Genomic DNA, 25,442 nt, shown 5'->3' on the forward strand with positions numbered 1-25,442 from the left:
TTTGACTTTTAATTTTGTGATATCCCCGATCATTTGAAAATTTCCCAAAGATCATGTATAATTTCCATACTAGAGCAATAAAGGAAATAAATGTCTTTAATGTCTTGCAAGTACCTTGTACTTGCCTAAGTTACACCTGGAATGACATATATTCATTTTTCAAGACATTAACTAGGGCTTTAGAGATTTCTTTTAGGAATAAATGCAATTTCAATCCATTTAGGGTCTTGATTTCTTCCTCTTATACCAAAGGAAAAAAAAAAGCATCTGATCTTGTACCTAGTTTGTTGTTGACAGTGCCGTCCCATACGCAACCCCTTAATTTGAATTCCATTTTGCAAGTGTTTTTTCACGTCCACGACCTCATGGACAAACTTAAGCCGTAAAGTTCAAATCGGTATATTGAAAATAAATCACTCTGGTTACCAAAAAGAACGTAGGTATTAGAATAAACATTTTAAAAAGGCTCATATAAGCATATATACTTGAACTTCAAATATCTTGGTTCATTTAACTTTAGTAGGACTTCGTGGCTTTCCTTCACTCGGCAGTCCTAGTTTCTGAAACATCAGCAAACTATACTTGATCACGGCTTTTCAGTGAGAAAAGGAGCCCAGGGCGCCGGGTCGGGCGTTCAACGCGCCGGGGCCGAGAAGTTCGCGGGAGGCGCAGGGCGGGGCTTCCTCCCGCCGACTCCGAACCCGGCTCTACTTTTCCGAGTCCACGTCTCTTCCTTTGGCCAGGCGCGTTCCTTCAGGTCGGGACCGGCCGACGTGACAGCCGCAGACCTTTCAAGAGAGAGCTCGGGCCCCGCCTGGAGGAGCTCCCCTGGCCGGGGCAGCGCGGGCCGGCCCGGCCAGGCCTCTCCCGGACTGCGGCGCGCGGCGCCTCGGGCCCGAGCCCGCCGCCGCCTCGCTTCTGGGCGCCCACCGCGCGGCGCCGCGCGCAGCATCCCGGCATGGAGACCGGCTCAGACTCAGGTCAGAGGCCCGCGCGTCCGTTTCGTGTCGCGACCGCCGCGGGCTGCTGCGGCGCGGCGGGGCGGCTAGGCCGGGCCGCCCGCGCAGGCCGCCGCGTGCCGGGTTCGCGCGGGGAGCGCTCGCGGGGCGGGCGGCGGCAGGTGGGCAGGACGAGCCGCGAGCGAGCGAGCGCGGGCGGGCGCGCGAGGGGCCCGGCGGGGGGGGCCGCTGGGAGGATGGCTCAGCTCTTTCTAAATATAAAACCGGCGTGAGCTGGGCGAGCGCGGCGCGGAGCCGCAGAGCCACCGCGCGGGCCGGGCACACCGGGACTCGGCCGACCGACGGCGGCGGCCCCGCAGAGGCGCGAGGCGGTGGGAGCGCCCGAGTCGCGAGCTCGCGGGGGACCGCGAGAGCGACGCGTGCAGCGAGGAGGACGCAGGCGACGGCGGCGGGCGGGCCTCGTGGGCGCAGCGCGACCCGCGCCGAGCGACCGGAGGCGGCTCCCGGCCCCTGCCGCACCGAGAGCGGCGAGCCCCCCGCGCCGCCCGTCCGCGCCCTCCCGCTCCGGCCCCTCCCTTCCCTCCCTCCCTGGCGCAACATGGCTGCGGCCGCCGCCTCCGCCTCCCAGGACGAGCTGAGTAAGTGCCACCGCCAGCCCGCGGCCGCGAGTCAGAGCTGGCGCTGCGCAGGGCCCGGGGCGGCGGCCGGAGCCGGGGCCGGGCGGGCTGGCGGGCCGGGGCGCGCTGCCGCCCGCCGGGAGCCGGGCGGGCTGGCTGGCTGGCTGGCTGGCTGGGTGGGTGGGTGGGCGGGGGGGGGGGGCCCGGGGCGTGGGGGGGGCGGGGGCCCCCGGCCCGGGGGGGGGGGCGGGGGGGGGGGGGGGCGCCGGTCGCCGCCGCTTGCGCTTGTAGGCCTCAGGTTTGCACCGTCACGTTGCGAAATTGAAACTGGAGCCCCGGGCGGAGCCACCTCTGCCCGCGATCCGCCCCGGTCCGGGGGTGGGGGCAGCTTAGCCCCTTGCCCGCTGCTCTCGGGCTGGAGGACGAGCCAGGGGGGCCCAGGGTGGCGGGCTGTGTCTGCCCGTCCCGTCTGACCCCGCCGTGGCCCCGGGTCCCAACTGTTTGGGGGAGTTCTAGAAATGGAGCTTTGGGGGTGGGGGAGAAGGTGCCTCTGTGTGACACCCTAGAAATCAGCGGAAAGGTCAAGAATAGGCGGTGACCCTCAGGTGGAGCAGGAAGGACGGGAGGGCAGAGAGAGGGTCGCGGGGCTAGACGCAGGGGGGGCCGGGGGCTGAGCGCGCTTTCAGAAAGGAGAGCCAGCGCGCCCTCGGCCGTAAACGTTGCCGTTTTTCAGGGGACGGCGATCCCTGTTTGGGGAGAGCGGTGGTCACCCTGAATCCCAGGCCGCCCCGCCCGCCACCCGGGTTCACCTCGATGCTTTGTGGGAAGTGTAGTTCCAGGGCGCCGCAGGCCCACGCTGGGGTCATAAAAATTGAATTTTCCTAGGACACGTAAGATGATTTCTGATTGCGTTTGGGATGGTTAGACGAAATGTTTAGGTTGAGCTTTTGTTTGTTTTTTCAGTGCTGCCCACCGGTTTATGACAAAAACAAAAAAGGGGTTATTTAGGGATGATGTGAGTTTTAAGGGGAATGAAGCATGGGTGAGGTGTCGCAAGCCTTGTGAAGTTTTTGTTGTTATAGTCCCTTCTGCATTTCCATACGAAAGTAGTTATAAACATAGTAATCTGTGTTTCTTTGGTGTTTGGCAGTTTAAAGCTACTTTTATATACGTGATCTCACTCTTGCCCTCATAACAACCTTGTAAAGCAGGTAGGTAGGAATTATCCCTGTTTTAAAGAGGAGGCAGGTTTAGAGAGATTAAGTTCCTTGCTCCTTTGACAGAAAACTGGTGTAGCAGGAGTAATGTTTGTTCATTCTGAAGCTGAAATAAACAGTTGGTGTGACCCTGGGCAGGATGGAGAGTCTGAATGGACAAGGTCTCAGGGTGTTTTTGGAGATAGACATGGTTTGAGGGCCGCAGAGTTGATCAGATCCAAGCTGGAGCACCCTTACCAGGCCTCCTGGGGAGATCAGTTCCCTGATTTTTTTTTCTTCCCTTTTTTTGTTATTGTGGTAAAGTACACATAAGGTAAAATTTATGGTCATAACCATTTTTAAGTTTATAGTTCAGGGATCTTAAGTACATATTGTTGAGCAACCATCACCACCATCCATTTCCAGAACTCTTCATCTTGCAAAACTGAAACTTTATACCCATTAAACCTGAACTCCCTATCCCACCCCGCTCCACCCTCCCAGCACCTGGCACCCATCATTCTGCTCTCTCTCTGATTTTGACTGCTCTAGGTATCTCATATAAGTGGAATCATACATGATTTTGCCTTTCTGTGACTGCCTTATTTCAGCCTAATGTTATTTCAGAGTTCATCTCTGTTGTAGCATGTGACCGTATTTTCTTTTATTCCATGTGTGTATTTATTGCATTTTCTCATCCATTCATCTGTTGATGGACACTTGGGTTGCTTGCATAGCTTACCTGTTGTGAGTAATGCTGCTATGAACATGGGTGTACAAATATGTCTTTGAGACTCTGCTTCCGGTTCTTTTGAGTGTATATGCAGAAGTGGGATTGTTTGGTCATATGGTAATTCTGTTTTTAATTTTTTGAGGGACCACCATACTGTTCCTACCAACAGTGCACAAAGGTTCCTACCAAAAGTACACAAGGGTTCCAATTTTTCCACGTTCCTACCAACGCTTGTTCTTTTCTGTATTTTTGAAAGTAGCCATTGCAATGGGTTTGAGATGGTCTGTTTAAAATTGTTATACCGCATGGTATCTCAGTTCCTGTAGTACCTTTAAACACTTTAAAATCTGAATTACCATTTGGAATGGGGGAAAAAAACTAGAGGAAAATTGGATATCCTTCTTTTTTTTTTTTTAAAGATTTTATTTAAGAGTGCGAGCGTACGCAAGCGTACACGAGCTTGGGGGAAGGGTGGAGGGAGAGGGAGAAGCAGACTTCCTGCTGAGCAGGGAGCCCGATGTGGGACTGGATCCCGGGACCCCAGTATCATGACCTGAGTCCAAGGCAGACCCTTAACTGACTGAGCCACCCAGGCGCCCCAAATTGGGTATCATTCTGAAGTGGCTGACATATTGTGTACATGCAGCATGCTCCCGTACATCAGGTATCTGTTAAGTGCTGGTAGTACTTCTGGTAATACTTCTGGAACTTACAGCTTTAGCAGCTACTGAAAAAGGAACAAGTAATTCCAATCCTTGCTTTTCCATTGTTTTGTTTGGTCAAGTCATCAATCATCGACCACAAATATCTGTTGACTTGGTTTCTGTGTTCCTTCAGAAGAGATTAAATGTTTGGCCGCTGGTACCTTAGAATAATTTAACTTGAAATTACATACATAAGTACTGGCTAAGCAGTTTCAAGTAAGCCACTTTTAGGTTTTTTTTTTTTTTTTTAAATTTATTTGCGAGAGAGACAATGAGAGACAGAGAGCATGAGAGGGAGGAGGGTCAGAGGGAGAAGCAGACTCCCTGCTGAGCAGGGAGCCTGATATGGGACTCGATCCCGGGACTCCAGGATCATGACCTGAGCCAAAGGCAGTCGCTCAACCAACTGAGCCACCCCGCCGCCCCAAGCCACTTTTAGTTTTAGAATAGTTACAATAAAAGGAGAGATGGCCGATAAATGATGCTTTATACAATTTTTTAAAAAGCCAAGAATCTGAATATTGCTGGCTATTATTTTTGACAGTGATAATAAAAGCAAACTTTCGGATGCCAGCATTGTTTTTTTCCCTAATACTTTATTGTAAAAATCTTCAAAAATACAGAAAAGTTGAAAGTGAGTATTCATATACGTACTACTTAGATTCTGCATTTGTTATTTTACCAGCTTTATCATGCATCTGTCCATCTTCCAATCCACCTTTTACAATTTTATTTTAATTATTTTATTTTTTAATTCAACTGTGGTAAAATACACATAATGAAACTTATCATCTTAATCATTTTTTAGTTGTACGGTTCAGTGGCATTAAGTACTCAGTCCAGCCTTTTTTTTAAAAGATTTTTATTTATTTATTTATTTATTTTTATTTTTATTTTTTTAAAGATTTTATTTATTTATTTGACAGATAGAGAGCACAAGTAGGCAGAGAGGCAGGCAGAGGGAGAGGGAGAAGCAGACTCCCCGCCGAGCAGGGAGCCCGATGTGGGGCTCGATCCCGGGACTCCAAGATCATGACCTGAGCCCAAGGCAGCCACTTAACCGACTGAGCCACGCAGGCGCCCCTCAATCCAGCCTTTTTTGATGTGTTTCAAAGTAAATTGGAGACCTCTGTAAACGTACCCCTCAAAATTTCAAGTCTAGCATGAAGTGTTTTGCATATATTCTTTCATTTGTCACAGTAATCCTGAGAGGTGGGTCAAATTATTATTGCTGTTTTATGGAATGGAAAACAGATTTTTTACGTTCCAAAGGTCCTGCAGCAAGTGAGTGGTGGCGTTGGATCCCAGGTGTCTCAGACTCCAGCCTGCACTCAGCTAGGCTTTAGGCTGTGTTACCTCTGTCTACCGTAGTCAGTGTTCGCGCTGATGGAAAGATCTGGTCAGGTGGGCTGCTAAATTCTTAGCTAGATGTTACTTTAGTCCAACTATTGGACTGCTGTTTAACATTGCTGTGGGGTGCAGAAGAAACACCACTGTCCACCAACAGAATTATAATATTGCTGAGGGGAAAGAGGAAGCATACATGTAAACAAATATGGAGGGAGCAAAGTGTATGATTATGTAATATAGATAATGCTAAAATCATATTATCTGTGGTTCCCACATCTGCTATTTAGGGATGTATAGCTGGTAACACTGGGTTTCTATAGATTTCAGATCAGCATTTTTTATCTTTGTATTTGAGGTGATACACATGCCATAAATTTAAATTAAATCTAGTTGCTTTCAGTTGTATCTGCCACCGCACTTTGCGGGAGCTCCCAAGAAGCAGCACTGTTAGGTTTCTGTTTTATTTCATATTTATCGATTGACTGAATGATTAGTATCATTGACATATGGAAGTTGCCAAAAGGTAAGCAGGACAATCTTGGGCTGGGATTTCTTAGAATTTGTTATCCTTTCACAAATCTCATGTAATTGTCACTTTGAATCAGGTGATTGTAAAGCTAATGTTTATTGAAAGCTTACTGTGTGTTCTAGTCACTTTGTACATGTTGGCTGACAGAATCCGTACAACACCTCTGTGAGTTTGGTGCTGTTACTGTCTCAGTGGTGGAACTTCCTTCAAATTATAGAGTTAGGGCTTGAATTCAGATTCTCTGATTCCAAAGTTGATGTTAATTCTGACTGACTGTTGTATTACTGTCTCTGAAAGCGAAAATACAGTTAATAACAAGAGCAGCATGTTCCTCCCGCCCCCCCCCACCATGTCTTACTAGCCTCCAGAAGAAATCTGCTGTTGTGTATAAAATGTGGCAGTATTCTGAGGTTCATTGAATAGAAATATTAGATTTTTGGGTGAGATCCCACGATAGAGAACAGTTAGTTCTGACTTAAAGATAATTCTGAAATCTAGTTTGTAAATTACTTAAGGTCATGGTGCTAGAACTGTTTGGAATGGAATGAAATTCAGTGCAGGGCATGTGGGCTAGTTTTTCTTCTAATATTACCCTCTGCCAGTTCATAGAAAAGTTGACATTGTGGTTCTGTTTCAGCAGTGGACAGGGAGATTTCTGACAGAGGGAAGGAAGCATTTGAGACTTTTCACCTGGTCAGCTGTTCAGTGGTTTCATATTCTGGGCTTTATAATTATAAGGCATCCTTAGCATCTGATCTTCACTGGGATAAAGACAACTCAGGAAGGAGTATGGCCTGTAATCTTAAAGCACATTGACACTCTTCAGTTTGACCATTTGACAGAACCATGGGGAGCTTCACTTGCAAAAGTTGGCCAGATAATCAACATGTCAAATACCTTCTGAGAGAGGCTCTGCCAGTGGCCGGAAGCCTCGTGGCTCTTTTCGAGGGTGAGACGTGGGAAGCTGTCTGTGTAGCCGTGTGGGGGAACGTGATTCTGTGGCCTACGGAAATAGCCCCAGAGACAGCCATCTATGCGGCGGAGCCGATCTTTGTGGAAACGCTCAGTCAAGCCTGTATCATTCAAATTTTGGTTACTTAGTCAAAGAGGGAAGTTAAAATGGGAAATAATGGTATTTCTGTTTCTTATCACTTCTATTCTAATTCTTCATTTTACTCCATTTTTACTCTTGACTTGTGCTTCCAATAAGCTGTAGTATTTAATAAAGGCCAATGTCCGTGAAAGTAGTTGGCACTGGGGCATTCGACCTTGTTCAGGAGATGTTAAAATTATCGGCACTGCCAACGTGCTCTGATGGTCTCATTCAAGTTTCTGGTCTCTGGTTTCAGGCCTGGCCAGTCTCTGCCTTGATGCTTGTTGTCTTATATGGCTTATTTTCCCCACACATTTTCAGTTAAGTAAGCAGACTTTAAAAATGGAGTGACTAACTTTTGGTCCTGTCCCTATAGGGCTTATGATCTGTGGACACAGGTTTATATATAAATGTATGTAACTGATACAAAGTGTAATATGAAAAATGCCTTCCACTGTTCTTTGGAAGTTTCAAGTGAGAATAGCTTGAGCTAAGACAGAGGTTGGAAAATACTTTCAGAGGAAGTTTGAGTCTGATGTCCTGGAGTAGGGGTGCTGTGGCTGCGGGAAGTGTTGGGAAAGGAGAAGAAATTTGGAGTTTGATACTTGACCCTTTCTGCCTTTTATGTTCTTTTTACGATTTGGGATCTTCGGCAAATTATTTACCTTTCTAGGTCTAAGTTTCTTTCTCATAAAATTGGGATAGTAAGAAATACTCATAGTGTTGTTGTGATTAATGTATATGAAAATGCACTGTATAAACAATTAAGCTCTATGTAAATTATTATTATTATTTAGGTGGGGAGGCAGTAGGACATGAAGCTGGGAAGAGAGGTTGGGACTAGCTTGTGTGGGAATGCCAACACTAGTTTGGACTTTGTTCTGTAGACAGTAGAGGACCATCAAAGGCTTTTAAGCTGGAGTGTAACATGAGTAGGTCTGTTTTATAAGGATAACAGGTAGCAGTGGTGTAACATTGATTGCGTGGATCCAGAGACCAAGAGCAGCAAGACTAATTAGGAGAGTATCGCAGTGGCCAAGTGAAAGAAACCTAGGGTCTGAAGTGGGACAGTGGAAGTGGATTTGGTAAGGAGGTAACATAACCTAGAATCCCTAAAATAGGCAGAAATTATCGGCCAAGTAGATGAGTGTTGTTCAAGAGAGGGAGGAGTTAGAGATGATTCCAAGAATCTACCTGAGAGATTTGCAGGGGGTGGAGAGTATAGTCTCTGACAGATTTAGGGAGGTGGAAGTGGAGAAAAGAGAGAACAGGTTTGTGTTCAACAAAGAAATAATTTGTTGAGTGAATGAGTTGAATTATTGAGGTGCCCATGTTGCATTGTTTAGGGAGACTGTTTGGAATAGTAGCTGAAATGTCGTGTGGAGTCAGAGATGGTTTTGAATCCTGGCTCTGCTGCTTTTTGATTAATGTCCTTGAACAAGGGACCTAACTTCTGGGCTTTGGTTTTTTCATCTGTTAAGTGGGATAACCACCAAACCTATTTCACAGAGTTGTTGTAAGAGTGGGAAGAGATAAATAATGCATGTTAAGAACCTGAAATAGTGCTAGGCGTGTGGCTTCCTTGGGTGTGGGAACTTGTTCTGAAGCTTGGGACAGTGTGGGGGTGATGGTGGAGTCAGGGCAATGGGCATATTGTCCAGAGGACAGCTGTCTGGGGGCTGTGCATATGTAGGGGTGAGAAGAAGAACAAGAAGAACCAGAGAAGGGGATCAGGAGTGCTGAGAGAGGGCAGAGGTTCCCAGGGTTATGAATGTTCACCATTTACATTCTCAGTTGTAATGTATAGTAACGTGTACCCACCTACTAATACCCTTCTTATAAAACTGTTGTATAATTAACACTTCCTTCAATTTGTAATGTAAGACTTTGTATGTTTATGATTTTGATGTATATGTACACATATACATATATGATGAAATCTATGTTGTATTGATATTCCAATGTTTGCCTTCGGTGAATAATTTGAAAGTATTAGCCTGTTACTTCTATACAACCACTTTTATTTGTGGACATACTCCTTATCTTTCTCCAGTTTGGTAATCACTATAATTTTTTCCTCCTCATTCTGAATTTGCAAAGCAGGGCATCAAATTAGATCTTAGCATAGAAATGAAAAGTGCTTTTTTTAAAAAATTTCTTAATGGTAGCTATGAATATAAATCTTTTAATTGCTTTTTTTTCCTGGTGTTCTAAATAATAGATTCTTTATACAATTGCATATGTACGAGTGGATGAACCTACCATTGGTGATCCAGAGGATTTTTGTCAAGACTGGATAAACCATGTATCACATTGATTGTAGAGGTTAGTAGTTCCTTAGTTTCTTAGGATGTGTGCATTTTTTTGTAGTAGCATTTAAAAATGCATAAGTTATCAAGTAGCAAGAAATTTCCTGCCAAGATCTTCATGGGTTTTTCTCCTTTTCCAGCTATCCTGAGAGAGTTAGTGAAGTTCATGTTAGTTTATATATTCCTGAAGCCTCTATTGTCTGTCATCACATAAACATAAATTTAAACAATTAGCAAGAGAGAGAAAAAGATAAAACTTGAAGACATCACTTTAGCAGGGTGCACAAGGAAAAGACTGTGAGTGTTAGTTTTCAAGTAGTATTGTCTGCCACAATAAAAAATGACTTTACATGCTCCCGAAATGTCATCCTGGAGTTAACGGTTTTATTTGTAAAAAAAAAAAAAAAAAAAGAGAGAGAGAAAGGGGGCATTGAAAGAGGCATCATCATAGTAATTGGATATTCCTAATTCTGCCTTTTTGACATGTACTGTGATGAAAAAGCCACTAAATTCTACTTAATTCTGGGGCCGAATAAGACTAGTGTTGGTGTCATTCTTGAATGATGTTGGATGGTCCTTTGATTGAAACTCTGTAAATTCAGATCGTACTTCTCTGATACCCTGAGCTCAATATCCAGCGTACCTTGGCTTTTGTGGCTTCAATCCAAAGGTGCGTTTTATTGCTTCTGATCTAACGACTGCATTCCCCTTTCCCCAGTGCATTCTGTTTTTCCCTATGTATATGGCTGATGATGGTGTAGGATTCCTTAATTCAGTTAGGTGGAATTTTGAGGGATAGAATGAATGGAGTATTTTATAAATCAGAGTTCAACTTTAGCGTAAGCTTTGGTTTATTTTTGCTATCTCACATATCTTCATTCCATTATAGAGAAATGGAAAACTGGGAGGTTGGAGGAATTGTTTAGAAGAAAAATGAGGATATTGTTTATTTGCTCCTAAATTCTTTCTCAGTGCTTTTGGGCCTGTGACAGGTGTGTTAATGAAGTTATGATATACCGAAGGCAAGCAGGTCAAACCACAAATGCTGGAATTTAAATAGTGACTTAAAGAACTTTCTAGAGTTTACACATCCAAATGAGCATTGTCCTAAGTAATTAACTGCTTTGGTGGATCTTAACTATCACATGTTTGACTTTTATGCAGTCTGAACTCTTGCATAGTATATATTGTCTCCTCTAAGCTGGCTTTCATAAGCTGAACTAATCTTTCTGCTCATCAGTTTACTAACATTGATTTCTAACTGGGCATTGGCCAGCTGCTGTCTCTGGGGGAAAGGGCTTCCTTGGGAGGTGGGAGTGTTTGTGGAGCTCAGTGCATCTGGAGCGTGGCACTTATTCAGTAAATCTGGGGTACAGATGAGGGCTTTTATCTCATCACTTGGCCCAACCCTGCCAAGCTAACCCTGTGACTTCTTCCTTCCCTCTGTCTGTGTGTGTGGAGGGGGGCAGGGGGATGTGTGTGAGCAGGAGAGGGTCGCCTTGCTTAGGGCTATGCTGGGTTGGTCAGGGGGGCTCAAAGTAGCCTGACACCATCTCCAGGTGGCTAGGACTTCGGAAGCGGCAGGAGAAGAAAGACTCCTTTCCCCTTCCCTGCTCAGAGTCAAGAGCGCATCCTCGTGCAGGGGTTTCCATATCGGAGTGTCTGCCTGGGTCCTGGGGGTAAGATGGTGGGCTGGAGGACAGGATGTTGGCCTGTCTGACTGCTTAGTTCTGGGAGTAAGGGGTACCAGCAGGGACTGTGTCAGCAGGCACCTCCTGCTCCGAGCCTCATTGCTTGCAGAAGTTCTTATCTGTCTCCCCTTTGGGCAGCCCTGGCTGGAAGGAGCCATGATGGAATGGATCCTCTCCCCATCTCTGACTTATATTGATAACTACTGGACTTCCTGACATTCTCCTTTTAAGTATGTTTGCATTTAATAAGTTTTTTTTTTTTTTTAAGGTAGGGATTGGGGCAAACATCTTTTTAAAAACCTAGCAGTAGAGATCAAAATTGAAAGCATTTATTCCTGAAGAAGGATCTCGCTGGCCTCATTTGGATATTGTCACTTAAGTATTAGAGTGGCATTTAGTGAATCGAAATGGCATATAGAAATCAATAGATGATGTGGACTTTAACTACTTTAACCTTAGTTAGTATCTGGTTAGATAATTCACAGGTATGATCTACCAGAAAAGACTATTACATATAAAATCTAGATGGCAGCTAGGCCTTCCTTACTCTTCGTAGTTTTAGCCTCATACTCCTAATTGCAGAGGTTGTCAAAGTCCAGAGGTGGTCATCTCTCTGCCACCCCCAACCCCCCATCACACCCTGTTCTTGTGAATTTCCTGTAATTTACTTTACTTATGCTTTTCTTCTGTTAGGTTCCCATTTCTGAAAATGATATTTTGGTTCCACTCATGTCAGCTTGGACATGAAAACCCACCTGTTTCACTGGTTTACACACACACACACTCACTCACTCACTCACTCACTCACTGACTCCACTCTCCCAAGTATTTCAGCAATTTAGTTAACTCTGGAAGATGTGAGTCATGGGGAAAGTCTTGGTGTAGAGTGTTTGACTTTCTGTCCTTTCACTGTTCTGTCGTCTCTCTCCTTTTCTTCTCTCCTCTCTGTAGTAACTATTGCATCCCTCCTAATTTGGAGCAGACCAGTTCTTTTTTTTTTTTCCAAAGATTTTTATTTATTTATTTGACAGAGAGAGACACAGCGAGAGAGGAAACACAAGCAGGGGCAGAGGGAGAGGGAGAAGCAAGCTTCCCGTGGAGCAGGGAGCCCGATGCGGGGCTCGATCCCAGGACCCCGGGATCGTGACCTGAGCTGAAGGCAGACGCTTAAGGACTGAGCCACCCAGGCGCCCCATGGAGCAGACCAGTTCTGCCACACAATTAGACCGTCCAGAATTCCTCCCACCTTTTTTTTTTTTAAACCCTAAGCACTCGTCATAGTATTAAAATATATATAGTCCCTTTTTCAAGAGATTCTGATGTCAGGTATTATAAATTGTCGCCAGTCCCCTCCTTTCCCTTGCTACAGATGTTGAATGTATAAACTTCTAACTATTCTAGTGCACGAGGAATTAATATTTCATACATTCAACAGGTATTTGAGCAACTCCTCTCTGCAAGGGACTGAATTTAGTGCTGGGATACCAAGAGACTTAAGTCACAGTTTCTCAACCTGAGGAGCTCTATAGAAGGATGGAGGGTAGAGGAGTGGGTACTTAGGTGGAATCAGATTGAAATCACGCCTCAAAGAACTGCTTTGGTCTAAGGAGGAGAAAATCGGGCAGTTACATAATGTGTAGCAAAAGACAGTGAGTGCCAGGAGAGATGTGGAAGAGAGATCTGTGGGAGTTTGTAGGGCTCAGATAGGATGTATAAGTGTGCAGCACGTAATATTTGAGCTGGACCTTGAATGGGAGGAATTGGCTGTGTGGAGAAGGAGACTATTCCCCGTTGGGGGACTTGGTTGACCAAATAATTGGGCAGGGAAAACATGGTACACTTAAGAAGCTATTGCGATTTGGATTGCTGTTGCAGGAGTAATAGGGTGCATGGTTGAGAAGATTCTTTTGGAGCTAGATTGGCCATTAGGAAGGAAGGACTCTTTCTCTGATCTGATAATTCACCCTAGGCATGTGCTAGCTGCTTTTTTTTTTTTTAAATGTACTTTTATAGAAGTACTTCTTTTTTTATCCCCTTTGGCAAAGACCTTCTGCTTGTATTTGGACCCAGTTTGTAAGCCGGCTTAAGCAAAAACAGGGCACTTATTTTAGGGAGTTTTATGGAAACCCGAGGGGCCTTCACGAAATAGAAATCATCCAGTTCTTCCAGTCGCTCTCTGTGCTTTTGTGCCCATTCTTTCTTCAGACCAGCTTCTTCTGATTCTGTTTCATAGAGTAGGCTAAAGAGGCCCATGTCCTATCCATTGGCTTTATAGGTCCAGGCACTCAAGGGATGCTTGACTTTTTTGGTCCCACTTCTGAATTGCTGAGGAAGGTATGAATTGAGTCGGGACCCATCCTGACACATTGGCTGTGGCCAGGATACAAAGTCATGTTGTACATGGTTGTCCAGTAAGCCTTTGTATCATTTCCACCCCCTTTCTCCGCTTCATCAGTGCTGCAATTTAGCATGTTGAAGGAGCATTGGGTTTGGAGTTGGACTGGCCTGGAGTTTGAACCCGAGCCCTGACACTTGCTACCTTATAGTCTTGATCGACATTCTTCTTCTTCCTTTTTTTAAAATCAACAGTCTTAATGAATTCTAGGCTCCGTTTCTTCATGTGTAAGTTGAAGCTAGTATTACCCTACTTCAATAAATAGTACTTTAGAGGGAAGTGTACTGCATTCTAGTGTGTACTTGGAAGGTAAAGACCTCTCGAGGTTCAACTTAATGATTCTTTGTCTTATTAGCTTGGTGACCTTTGGCAAATCAGGTCCTGAGCCTGTTTTTCATCTATAGATGCAGACAATAGTTACCCACCTCACAGTGTTGTTTGAGGCTCAAAGGGATGTGTGAAACTGCTTTGTGACTATAATGTGTTTACATATGTATGAATCGGAAGAAAGTAAGTACCACGAGGGACAATATCTCTTTGTGAGATTATTCCATTAGAGTTTAGTACATTTCTATGGTAACTTGATAGATCTTTCTCAAAATATCTTGTAGCTTTAGATTATTAATTGATTTATGATGCAGTGGGCAGTGGTCTAGGTATTTTCAGCTTTCCATTTCCATTTCCATAAGCTCTAACCTGATTAACAATGTAAAATTTACGTTCATATTCAGAAAAAATAATGTTCTTTGTAGAAAACTTAAGCAGCCTTAAAAACATTCCTAAACCTGTTACCCTGAAATAACTGTTTTCTCTTAATTCAAACAAGTAATTCATGCTGATGAAGTAAATTAGCAATGACATAAAATTAAGCCAAAAAAGGATCCTCTGAAATTCCATCACATGGAGATAACCACTACCTTAAATTTAGTAACTTTTCCTTTTCTTTTTGATGGTGTATGCTTGCCTTGCATACTTTGTAAGGAATGTTTTGATGTTCAAGTTGTTATGAAAAGATGATACATCTGAGGAAATGGACATACTGCTATTTCTTTTTCTTTCCTTTTTTTAAAATTTTTTATATAGGTGATTATGTGAGTGAAAAACCAGTATTTGCCTTTTCTAATCCTGTGAACAAATAGCCTTTCCTTCTTAACTCAGAAGTCAAAGTTGTATTTTTTTGGAGTGATCTGAAGTATGAGTGATTTAAGTGGGCAGTTTCATTTGTCAGGAATAATTACATGTTTTCAGAAATATCAGTGGCTAATGGTGGATAACATTAAAGTGAAGTCCTTGAACCTTTACTGGTTATTTCTTCCTTGGGAGGGGTAGAAGGAAGGAAGGTCCCTTCTTTGTCTCTACATAGAGAAATTGAAGACAGGTGAATAATATGAATTATAGAAATATTTAATGGAAACTAAATGAATGTATTTATTTTTAGTAGGCTTTTTTTCCCTACTTGAATGTAATAGTTGACATAAGCTAAATTGGAAAATTTTTTTTTTTTTTAAAGATTTTATTTATTTATTTGACAGAGACACAGCGAGAGAGGGAACACAAGCAGGGGGAGTGGGAGAGGGAGAAGCAGGCTCCCTGCTCTGCGGGACTCGATCCCAGGACCCTGGGATCATGACCTGAGCTGAAGGCAGTCGCTTAACCAACTGAGCCACCCAGGTGCCCTGGAAATTGTTTTTTGTTTTGGGATTGAAGAATTTCAGTGTTTTGATATATTTTTTTGAGACTAAGTTTTTTTTTTAAGATTTATTTATTTTAGAGAGTGCACTGACACGGTGGGGTGGGCGGCAGAAGGAGAGGGAGAGAAGAGAATCTTTTTTTTTTTTCTTTTAAAGATTTTATTTATTTATTTGACAGAGAGAGACACAGTGAGAGAGGGAATACAAGCAGGGGGAATGGGGGAGGGAGAAGCAGGCTTCCCGTGGAGCAGGGAGCCCAATGCGGGGCTTGATCCCAGGACCCTGGGATCATGACCTGAGCCGAAGGCAGACGCTTAACGACTGAGCCACCCAGGTGCCCCGAGAGAAGAGAATCTTAAGCAGGCTCCACACCCGGCACGGAGCCCAATGCCCTGAGATCGTGACCTGAGCCGAAATCAAGAGTTGGACGTTCAACTGACTCAGCCACCCAGGTGCCCCTGAGACCAAGTTTTTTTAAACGACTTTATTTTTTTTTTTAGAACAGTTTTAGGTTTACAACAAAATTGAGAAGGCACAGAGAGATTTCCCATGTTACCCCCCACTTTACTCCCTCCTCCCATCCATAGCATGGCTTCTCCCGTCAGCATCACTCACCAGCATGTACATTTTTAATCAAGGGTAAACCACATTGACACATAATCACCCGAAGTCCATAGTTTATATTACAGTTCACTCTTGGTGTTCTGCATTGTATGAGTTTGGACCTATATCCCTCATTATAATATCATACAGAGTATTTTCACTGCCCTAAAAATCCTCTGTTCTCCTCCAATTCATCCCTCCTTCCCCATTCCTTCCTGGAAACCACTGATCTTTTTACTGTCTCCATAGTTATGCCTTTTTGGGAATATTATATAGTTGGAATCAAACAGTATGCAGCCTTTTCAGATTGGCCTCTTTAGTACTGCTACTACTACTAAGTAGTAATGTGCCTTTAAGGTTCCTCCGTGTCTTTCCACGACTTGAAAAAACTATTTGGCACTGAAAAATATTCTGCTGTTTGTATGTCAGTTTATTTATCCGTTCACCTACTGAAGGACATCTTGGTTGCTTCCAAGCGTTGGCCATTACAAATAAGCTGCAGTAAACATCCCATCCGGGTCTTTGTGTGGACGTAAGTTTTCAACTGCTTTGGGTAAATAGCAAGAAGTGTGATTGTTGGATCGTATGGTGAGATTCTTTAGTTTTTTAAGGAACCTCCAAACTGTCTTTCAAAGTGACTATGCCATTTTGCATTCCCACCAGTAAATGTTCTTATTTTTGTCCTTCCATATTCTTTAAGGTTCCTCTTAAGTTTTAAAAGTCTGTGCTTTAAATTTCTTTATCCTTGAAACATGGCTTCTTTCAACAGATTTTTGAAAAAACAAAAACAAAAACGTGTTTTTACTGAAGAATATTTGAAAAATACATGAAAGTATAAAGAAGAAAAATTACTGATATATTTTCTTCCCCCTTTTATGTAGTTGTATCCTAAAATAAAATTAGTATGGTGTGTATATTCTTTTTTAAAATAATGAAATATTTCAAGTATGAAGAAAGTATAGAGATTAATCTTAGAAATACTTATGTATGTCCTACCCATTTGTCAAATCTTTATATTTTTTGCTGTTAGCAAAAAGTTTTTTATTTAAGAAATAAATATTAGAGATACAGTTCAAGCTTGCTGTGTTACCCCTTACAATTTCCCTTTCATTCTCTTTTTTCCTCTTTCCCCTTTTCCTTCTCTCTTCCCTTCTAGCCCAGAGGTGGTCATTCCTGTGAAGTATATATATCATATGCACCATATATATAGCATTTAAATCAAACTGTACATATCCTTCTGCACTTGCTTTCATTGATCTTAGGTTTTTAGATATTGTCATGTTGGTCCATGTGACATTCAACTCTTGTTTATTTTCACTGAGGTATGACCCTGCCACAATTTCTCTATCCGTTTTCCTGTTGACTGACATTTAGATTGTTTCCATGTTTTTCCTTTTACTGACCCTGTGTGTATGATCAGTTTCTTACAGGTGTTCCTTTTGCTTGTCTTTGCCTAGGAGAGTTTTTCTCCAGGATAGTGTTACACAAAGTGTGGTCTAAGGAAGGAAGAATTACTTTTTGCAAATAGGGAACTGTGGAAGAGTGTAAATTAACTGTCATTGTTAATTTATTTAATATTTCTCGTAAGACATTCTCAACGAAGGAAGAGTGTTCCTTATCTTTTTTTTGACTGGTGACAGTTTGCAGCTGGGTTACTTTGAACAGCACTGCTTTAGGGTATGTTACCCTGGTGTAGAGTTAGTAGAGAGATTTGTTTTCAGAGATGGTATTGGTGTACACCCCATCCGCAGTGAGCTCAAGTACCTCTTGGTTTGTTTCCAGTCTTTGCCAACAATTGGTAGATTTGCAAAGTTTCTTTCTTTTTAAAAAGATTTTATTTACTTATTTGACAGAGAGAGAGACAGTGAGAGAGGGAACACAAGCAGGGGGAATGGGAGAGGGAGAAGCAGGCTTCCCCCTGAGCAGGGAGCCGGATACAGTCCAACTGACTGAATCACCCAGGTGCCCCTTGCAAAGTTTTTCTGATGTGAAGGGTGCAGTATTGTATCTTACTATGTTAATTTTGCATGCTCCTGATCAGTGTGATTGAGCATCTGTGTTATTTAGTATATGGGTATCATCTCTGAATTGCTTGCTTATATCTTTTTCTTTAAAGACATTGGGATTAATTTGCTTTTTCTTGATTTGCAGGAATGTTTAAAGTATTCTGTATAGGGGCACCTGGGTGGCTCAGTCCTTAAGCATTTGCCTTGGGCTCAGGTCATGATCCCAGGGTCCTGGGATCCAGCCCCGCATCGGGCTCCCTGCTCTGCGGGAAGCCTGCTTCTACCTCTCCCTCTACTGCTCCCCCTGCTTGTGTTCTCTCTCTCGCTGTGTCTTTCTGTCAAATAAATAAATAAAATCTTTAAGAAAAGTATTCTGTATTTAAGTCCTTTTCATTTAAAAACCTTGTTGCTTTTTATAACTTATCTTTTTATTTTATGTTTTGTGTTTTATATTTTTAAATCTTAACCCATTAGTCTTTTATGTTTTGTGCCCAAGTTTTAATTTTCCCTTCTTAGTTTTACTTTAAAATTTTTAAAATTCTACTTTTTACATATGTCATTAATCTACCTGCAAGGGATTTTTAGGTATTTCTTTTCTATATGGGTAAACAAATTTTTTTCCAGTTTTCATTGACTAGTTCATTTTTTTCTTCGCCCAGTTCTTCTGACCCCATAATTCCATTTTCTTCCTGTTTTTGTATGCTGCCTATCATTTCCTTTTTTGGATTCTCCTTCCTTTATCCTTAAATACTGTTGTCTTGGACACTGTCTCTGGCTTTCTGGTACTTACTTTCAGCGTACAACTAGCATATACAAGTGCTCAGACCTGTACCACATCCTTGCCTCTTCCTTCTTCACTCTGTTGATCCATGACCACCAAGCCCTGACACAGGGTGGGGTTTCAGTGAATACTTGAATGAGTGCATCAGTGATCTAGTTAGGGAAGTTAGTGCTTCACAGTGGAAGTAGGAGGGTGCTGGGCCTTGAGGGAGGAGAGAATTTAGATGAGCAGGGAGGAGGTGGAAGGGTGAGTTGCAACTTGACACATTTGGTGTTAGCTTCTGATTCATAATGGTGAGCCTTCTCTCGTGTCATTTTTTGACCTTTGATTTTTGTACACTGTTCCATTTTGTCTTAACTACCACTTGAATGAGACAAAGTCACATGACCTTTTGGTGATGCTCTCGAACAGGGCTCCCTGTGTCTGATGTAGTATGTGTAGCATAGTGCCCTATAGAAAATAGGGTCGTTGTTGCAGAGAGTGGCACAGCGTCCGCAAGGTGTTTTAGACTGAAGATCAGAAGACCCCATTCTAGTTCTGGCCCTGCTGCTTATTACCTCTGTGAACTTAGGTGAGTCCTTAAAACCCACTGTGTTTTTTATGGTGAACAGTCTTTTAGTCCTCTCCAACTGTGAGTTCAGTAGAAATCTTTGTGGCATAGGTTTCAAAATAAATTTTTTTTTCTTGGGTGGTAGTTTCATGGATGTTTATAATTCATGAACCTGCACACTTCCATTTTGTGCACTTTTGTAGATGTTTTATTTCACAATGAAAAAGATTTTAAGAACCCACAAAAGACTAGGTTTCTTTTTTCTTTTTTTTTTTTTAAGATTTTATTTATTTATTTGACAGAGAGAGACATAGCGAGAGAGGGAACACAAGCAGTGGGTGTGGGAGAGGGAGAAGCAGGCTCCCCGCTGAGCAGGGAGCCTGATGCGGGGCTTGATCCCAGGACCCTGGGACCATGACCTGAGCCCAAGGCAGACGCTTAACGACTGAGCCACCCAGGCGCCCCAAGACTAGGTTTCTTATGTCCATGTGCCCCCTCTCCCCGCAAAAAAAAATTCCAGCTAGATTAAAGACTTGAATGCAGAAAGCAAAATCATAAGAGTAGGAAGAAAACATAGGTAAATATATGTGGCAGGGGTCTCCCAAGTCCACCTCCAGGTTCAGTGAGTTGAATTCACAGGACTCCACATATATTTGTACTCATGTCTAAGATGTATTACAGTGAAAGGATAAAAAGCAAAATCAGCAAAGGGAAAAGGCACATATGTGGAGCAAAGTCCAGAGGAAACCAGATATAGGCGTCCAAGAGTCCACTCGAGTGGAGTCACACAGGACATGCTTAATCCCTCTAGCAGTGAGTTGTGACAACACGCGTGACACGTTGTCTACCAGAGATGCTCTTTAGAGACTCAGTGCCAAGGGCTTTTAATCAGTGCTGGTCATGTTGGCATCTTCTGCCTAACACGTACCACAATTCCGGAGTCTGAGAAGGAAAGCAAGTGTTCAGCGTGTTCAGCATAAACCATATTGTTTGTACAAAGGGTTTAGGCCCAGTGAGCCACTCTTAGCAGTTCTGGGAGTGGGGGGATCTCTCCTGAAACCCATTTCCAGATGGCAGCCAAGGGCCAGCCTGGCAGGCACGCGTTTCTAAGGATAGCCATCTCAGGCCTGCTATGCTAACTCTTTTCTTTTTCTTCCTTTTTTTTTTTTTTTTTTTTAAAGATTATTTATTTATTTATTTGACAGAGAGAGACACAGCGAGAGAGGGAACACAAGCAGGGGGAGTGGGAGAGGGAGAAGCAGGCTTCCCGCCGAGCAGGGAGCCCGATGTGGGACTCGATCCCAGGACCTTGGGACCATGACCCGAGCCGAAGGCAGACTCTCAACGACTGAGCCACCCAGGCGCCCCTATGTTAACTCTTTTCTGCAGAATATACTATTTTTTTGTAATCTTAGAGTAAGAAAGGCATTTCTAAGCATGACTAGAAGCTCTGAAGCCATAAAAAGAAGGAAGGGTAAATTTATATTTTAAAACCTTAGATACGAAAATGAAGTGCTGTAGAGTCACAAGGCAAGTATTTATGATGTGTGGGAGAATAGGGGGAGATTTTTTCCCCCAATATATAAAAGCTTTTATAGGTCAGCAACTCAAAAGAATAATGAGTAATTTGCTGAGGAAGGTGTTTCAAAGGACCAATAAATATTTGAGAAGATACTTTACCTCAGTGATAAAATAGGTATAAAGTAAGACAACAGTCTTTTCATTTATCATAGTCAGCTAACATTGATTACTTACAGTCTTTATAAAATTGAGTACTCAGTGTAGGAGTGGGTGTGGGGAAATTGCTACTTGTATACACTGCTGGTGGTATAAATAAGCACAGACTTTTTAAATTAAGTTTTTAATTTTAACTCCAGTGTAGTTAACATACAGTGTTATATTAATTTCAGGCATACAACATAGTGATTCAACACTTCATACATTACTCAGTAGCACAGACTTTTTGAAGGGTATTTTTCCAAAATCTATTAAACTTGATGACCCACCTACCCTTTGACTCAGCAGTTCCATTTCTAGAGTTTTAGCTTACAGAAACCCATAGAAGTGAACAGATGCATGGATAAGAATGTTCTTTGAAGCATTGTTTGTGGTCCTAACTGGTAATAACACAAATAGAGGGTTCGTTCAGTACGTTATACTACTTCTATAGATAGTCTTCCTTTAGCCATTATTAATTAGATTTTTATTTAGTGCTACGGAAAAATATTTAAGATTTTATATGTAACCAAACATTTTTTTAGTGTTCTTCATTTGGTATTTAAAACCTGACCTGAATGGATATGTGGTTCTTTATAATCTTTGATTATCCCACTTAGTGTGAGTGCCCATATGTTTTATTACAGAAATATGACTGTATTTGATTACAGGTACTGCTCTAGAACCCATTGGGTGGATGGGGTTATTTGAAATACACAGTATATTCACTATATTATCATTCTAAAATCTAAAATATTCTGAGACATATATTGCTCCAAAGGTTTCTGGTAAAGGACTTGTATTAATCAAAAGGAAAAAGAAAGGGGCGCCTGGGTGGCTCAGTCGTTAAGCATCTGCCTTTGGCTCAGGTCATGATCCCAGGGTCCTGGGATCTAGCCCCGCATCGCACTCCCTGCTCGGCGGGAAGCTTGCTTCTCCCTCTCCCACTTACCCTGCTTGTGTTCCCTCTCTTGCTGTCTCTCTCTCTGTCAAATAAATAAATAAAATCTTAAAAAAAAAAAAAAAAGGAAAAAAAGGCAAACTGTAAAATACTCTATGTTATATTCCAGTTTTTAGGTTAAAATAATGTTAGTTTTACGAACAGGAAATAATAGTTCAGAATATATTCTCCACATTTAACAGTGATTATCTGAGGTTATGGCAATGTCTTTTTCTCATAAGTGAAAATACTTTGATACGCGTTTGTATGCAGTGAATAATGTCGGAGTTGTGGAGAGGGTGGAACTGGCTTCTGACTCTGAAGTAGTGTTGGTCATGTCTCAGATACTATGTGATGGCCTGGAGGATCTCACTTTCTACAACTGAAAACTTAGTCTGTATGAAAGATGAATTTGAGTGTTGGATTCCTTTTGAATTTTCAGAACTTTTGGTTACAGTCCTTTTTTTAAATATAATTTTATTATGTTAGTCACCATACATTACATCATTAGTTTTTGATGTAGTGTTCCATGATTCATTGTGTATAACACCCAGTGCTCCATGCAATACGTGCCCTCTTTAATACCCATCACCAGGCTAACTCATTCCCCCACCCCCTCCCCTCTAAAACCCTCAGTTTGTTTCTCAGAGTCCATAGTCTCTCATGGTTCTTCTCCCCCTCTGATTCCCCCCCCTTCATTTTTCCCTTCCTATTATCGTCTTTTTTTTTTTTTTTTTTTAACATATAATGTATTATTTGTTTCAGAGGTACAGGTCTATGATTCATCAGTCTTACACAATTCACAGCACTCACCATAGCACATACCCTCCCCAATGTCCATCACCCAGCCACCCCATCCCTCCCACCCCCCAACATTCCAGCAACCCTCAGTTTGTTTCCTGAGATTAAGAGTCTCTTATGGTTTGTCTTCCTCTCTGGTTTCTTCTTGTTTCATTTTTTCCTCCCTTCCCCTATGATCCTCTGTCTTGTTTCTCAAATTCCTCATATCAGTGAGATCATATGATACTTGTCTTTCTCTGATTGACTTATTTTGCTTAGCATAATACCCTCTAGTTCCATCCACGTTGTTGCAAATGGCAAGATTTCGTTGTTTTTTTTTTTTTTTGGTGGCTGCATAATATTCCATTATATATATATATATATATACACCACATCTTCTTTATCCATTCATCTGTTGATGGACATCTTGGCTCTTTCCATAGTTTGGCTATTGTGGACATTGCTGCTGTAAACATTGGGGTGCAGGTGTCCCTGCAGATCACTACATTTGTATCTTTGGGGTAAATACTCAGTAATACAGTTGCTGGGTCGTAGGGTAGCTCTATTTTCAACTTTTTGAGGAACCTCCATACTGTTTTCCAGAGTGGCTGCACCAGCTTGCATTCGCACCAACAGTGTAGGAGGGTTCCCCTTTCTCTGCATCCTTGCCAACATATGTCATTTCCTGACTTGTTGATTTTAGCCATTCTGACTGGTATGAGGTGATATCTCATTGAGATTTTGATTTGGATTTCGCTAATGCCGAGCGATGTTGAGCACTTTTTCATGGGTCTGTTGGCCATTTGGATGTCTTCTTTGGAAAAATGTCTGTTCATGTCTTCTGCCCGTTTCTTTTTTTTTTTTTTTTTAATTTTTTTTATTCTTATGTTAATCCCCATACATTACATCATTAGTTTTAGATGAAGTGTTCCATGATTCATTGTTTGTGCACAACACCCAGTGCTCCATGCAGAATGTGCCCTCCTCAATACCCACCACCAGGCCAACCCATCCTCCCACCCCCCTCCCCTCTAGAACCCTGTTTGTTTTTCAGAGTCCATCATCTCTCATGGTTCGTCTACCCCTCCGATTTCCCCCACTTCATTCTTCCCCTCCCGCTACCTTCTTCTTCTTCTTTTTTTTTTTTCTTAACATATATTGCATTATTTGTTTCAGAGGTACAGATCTGAGATTCAACAGTCTTGCACAATTCACAGCGCTTACCAGAGCACATACCCTCCCCAGTGTCTATCACCCAGTCACCCCATCCCTCCCACCCCACCCCCGACTCCAACAACACTCAGTTTGTTTCCTGCGATTAAGAATTCCTCATATCAGTGAGATCATATGATACATGTCTTTCTCTTTTTGACTTATTTCACTCAACATAATACCCTCCAGTTCCATCGACGTCGATGGATCTTGCAAATGGCAAGATCTCATTCCTTTTGATGGCTGCATAATATTCCATTGTATATATATACCACATCTTCTTTATCCATTCATCTGTCGATGGACATCTTGACTGCCCATTTCTTGATTGGATTAGTTGTTCTTTGGGTGTTGAGTTTGATAAGTTCTTTATAGATTTTGGATACTAGCCCTTTATTTGATATGTCATTTGCAAATATCTTCTCCCATTCTGTCAGTTGTCTTTTGGTTTTGTTCAGTGCTCCCTTTGCTGTGCAAAAGCTTTTTATCTTGATGAAGTCCCGATAGTTCATTTTTGCCTTCGCTTCCCTTGCCTTTGGCGATGTGTCTAAGAAGAAGTTGCTGTGGCTGAGGTTGAAGAGGTTGCTGCCTGTGTTCTCAAGGGATTTTGATGGACTCCTGTCTCACATTTAGGTCTTTCAAGAATTTTGAGTCTGTTTTTGTGTGTGGTGTAAGGAAATGGTCCAGTTTCATTCTTCTGCATGTGGCTGTCCAATTTTCCCAACGTTTGTTGAAGAGACTGTCTTTTCTCCATTGGACATTCTTTCCTGCTTTGTCGAAGATTAGTTGACCATAGAGTTGAGGGTCCATTTCTGGGCTCTCTGTTCTGTTCCATTGATCTATGTGTCTGTTTTTGTGCCAGTACCATACTGTCTTGATGATGACAGCTTTGTAATAGAGCTGGGAGTCTGGAATTGTGATGCCGCCAGCTTTGCTTTTCTTTTTCAACATTCCTCTGGCTATGTGGGGTCTTTTCTGGTTCCATACAAATTTTAGGATTATTTGTTCCATTTCTTTGAAAAAAGTGGATGGTATTTTGATAGGGATTGCATTAAATGTGTAGATTGCTCTAGGTAACAGACATTTTCACAGTATTTGTTCTTCCAGTCCATGAGCATGGAACGCTTTTCCATTTCTTGGTGACTTCCTCAATTCTTTCATGAGTATTCTATAGTTTTCTGAGTACAGATCCTTTGCCTCTTTGGTAGATTTATTCCTAGGTATGTTATGGTTTTGGGTGCAATTGTAAATGGGATCGACTCCTTAATTTCTCTTTCTTCTGTCTGTTGGTGTATAGGAATGCAACTGATTTCTGTGTATTGATTTTATATCCTGCCACTTTACTGAATTCCTGTATGAATTCTAGCAGTTTTGGGGTGGAGTCTTTTGGGTTTTCCACATAAAGTATCGTATCATCAGCAAAAAGTGAGTTTCACTTCTTCTTTGCCAGTTTGGATGCCTTTTATTTCTTTTTGTTGTCTGATTGCTGAGGCTAGGACTTCTGGTACTGTGTTGAACAGCAGTAGTGATAGTGGACATTCCTGCCGTGTTCCTGACCTTAGGGGAAAAGCTCTGTTTTTCCCCATT

The 25,442-nt window shown here is 42.5% G+C and overlaps 1 protein-coding gene across 5 annotated transcripts in view; it reads left to right on the plus strand.

Moving 5' to 3' along the window:
* Window positions 1-705: 705 nt before the first annotated feature.
* ECPAS (Ecm29 proteasome adaptor and scaffold) overlaps window positions 706-25,442 on the plus strand; it is a 102,311-nt gene continuing 77,574 nt past the window's right edge. Inside the window, exons 1-2 of one of the 5 annotated variants that reach the window (XM_035016070.1) lie at window positions 706-980; window positions 9,403-9,506. In XM_035016070.1, coding sequence (XP_034871961.1) covers window positions 9,485-9,506 — 22 coding nt within the window. In that variant the 5' untranslated portion in view covers window positions 706-980; window positions 9,403-9,484. Of the gene's footprint in view, window positions 981-1,505; window positions 1,598-7,242; window positions 9,507-25,442 lie in introns of those variants that run through there. The other 4 variants (XM_035016072.1, XM_035016068.1, XM_035016067.1 and 1 more) reach the window with 4 other exon arrangements.

This window comes from Mirounga leonina, unplaced genomic scaffold (assembly GCF_011800145.1).
Source record: "Mirounga leonina isolate KUSES-001 unplaced genomic scaffold, KU_Mleo_1.0 Mir_170, whole genome shotgun sequence".
In the NCBI taxonomy this organism is placed as follows: domain Eukaryota; kingdom Metazoa; phylum Chordata; class Mammalia; order Carnivora; family Phocidae; genus Mirounga; species Mirounga leonina.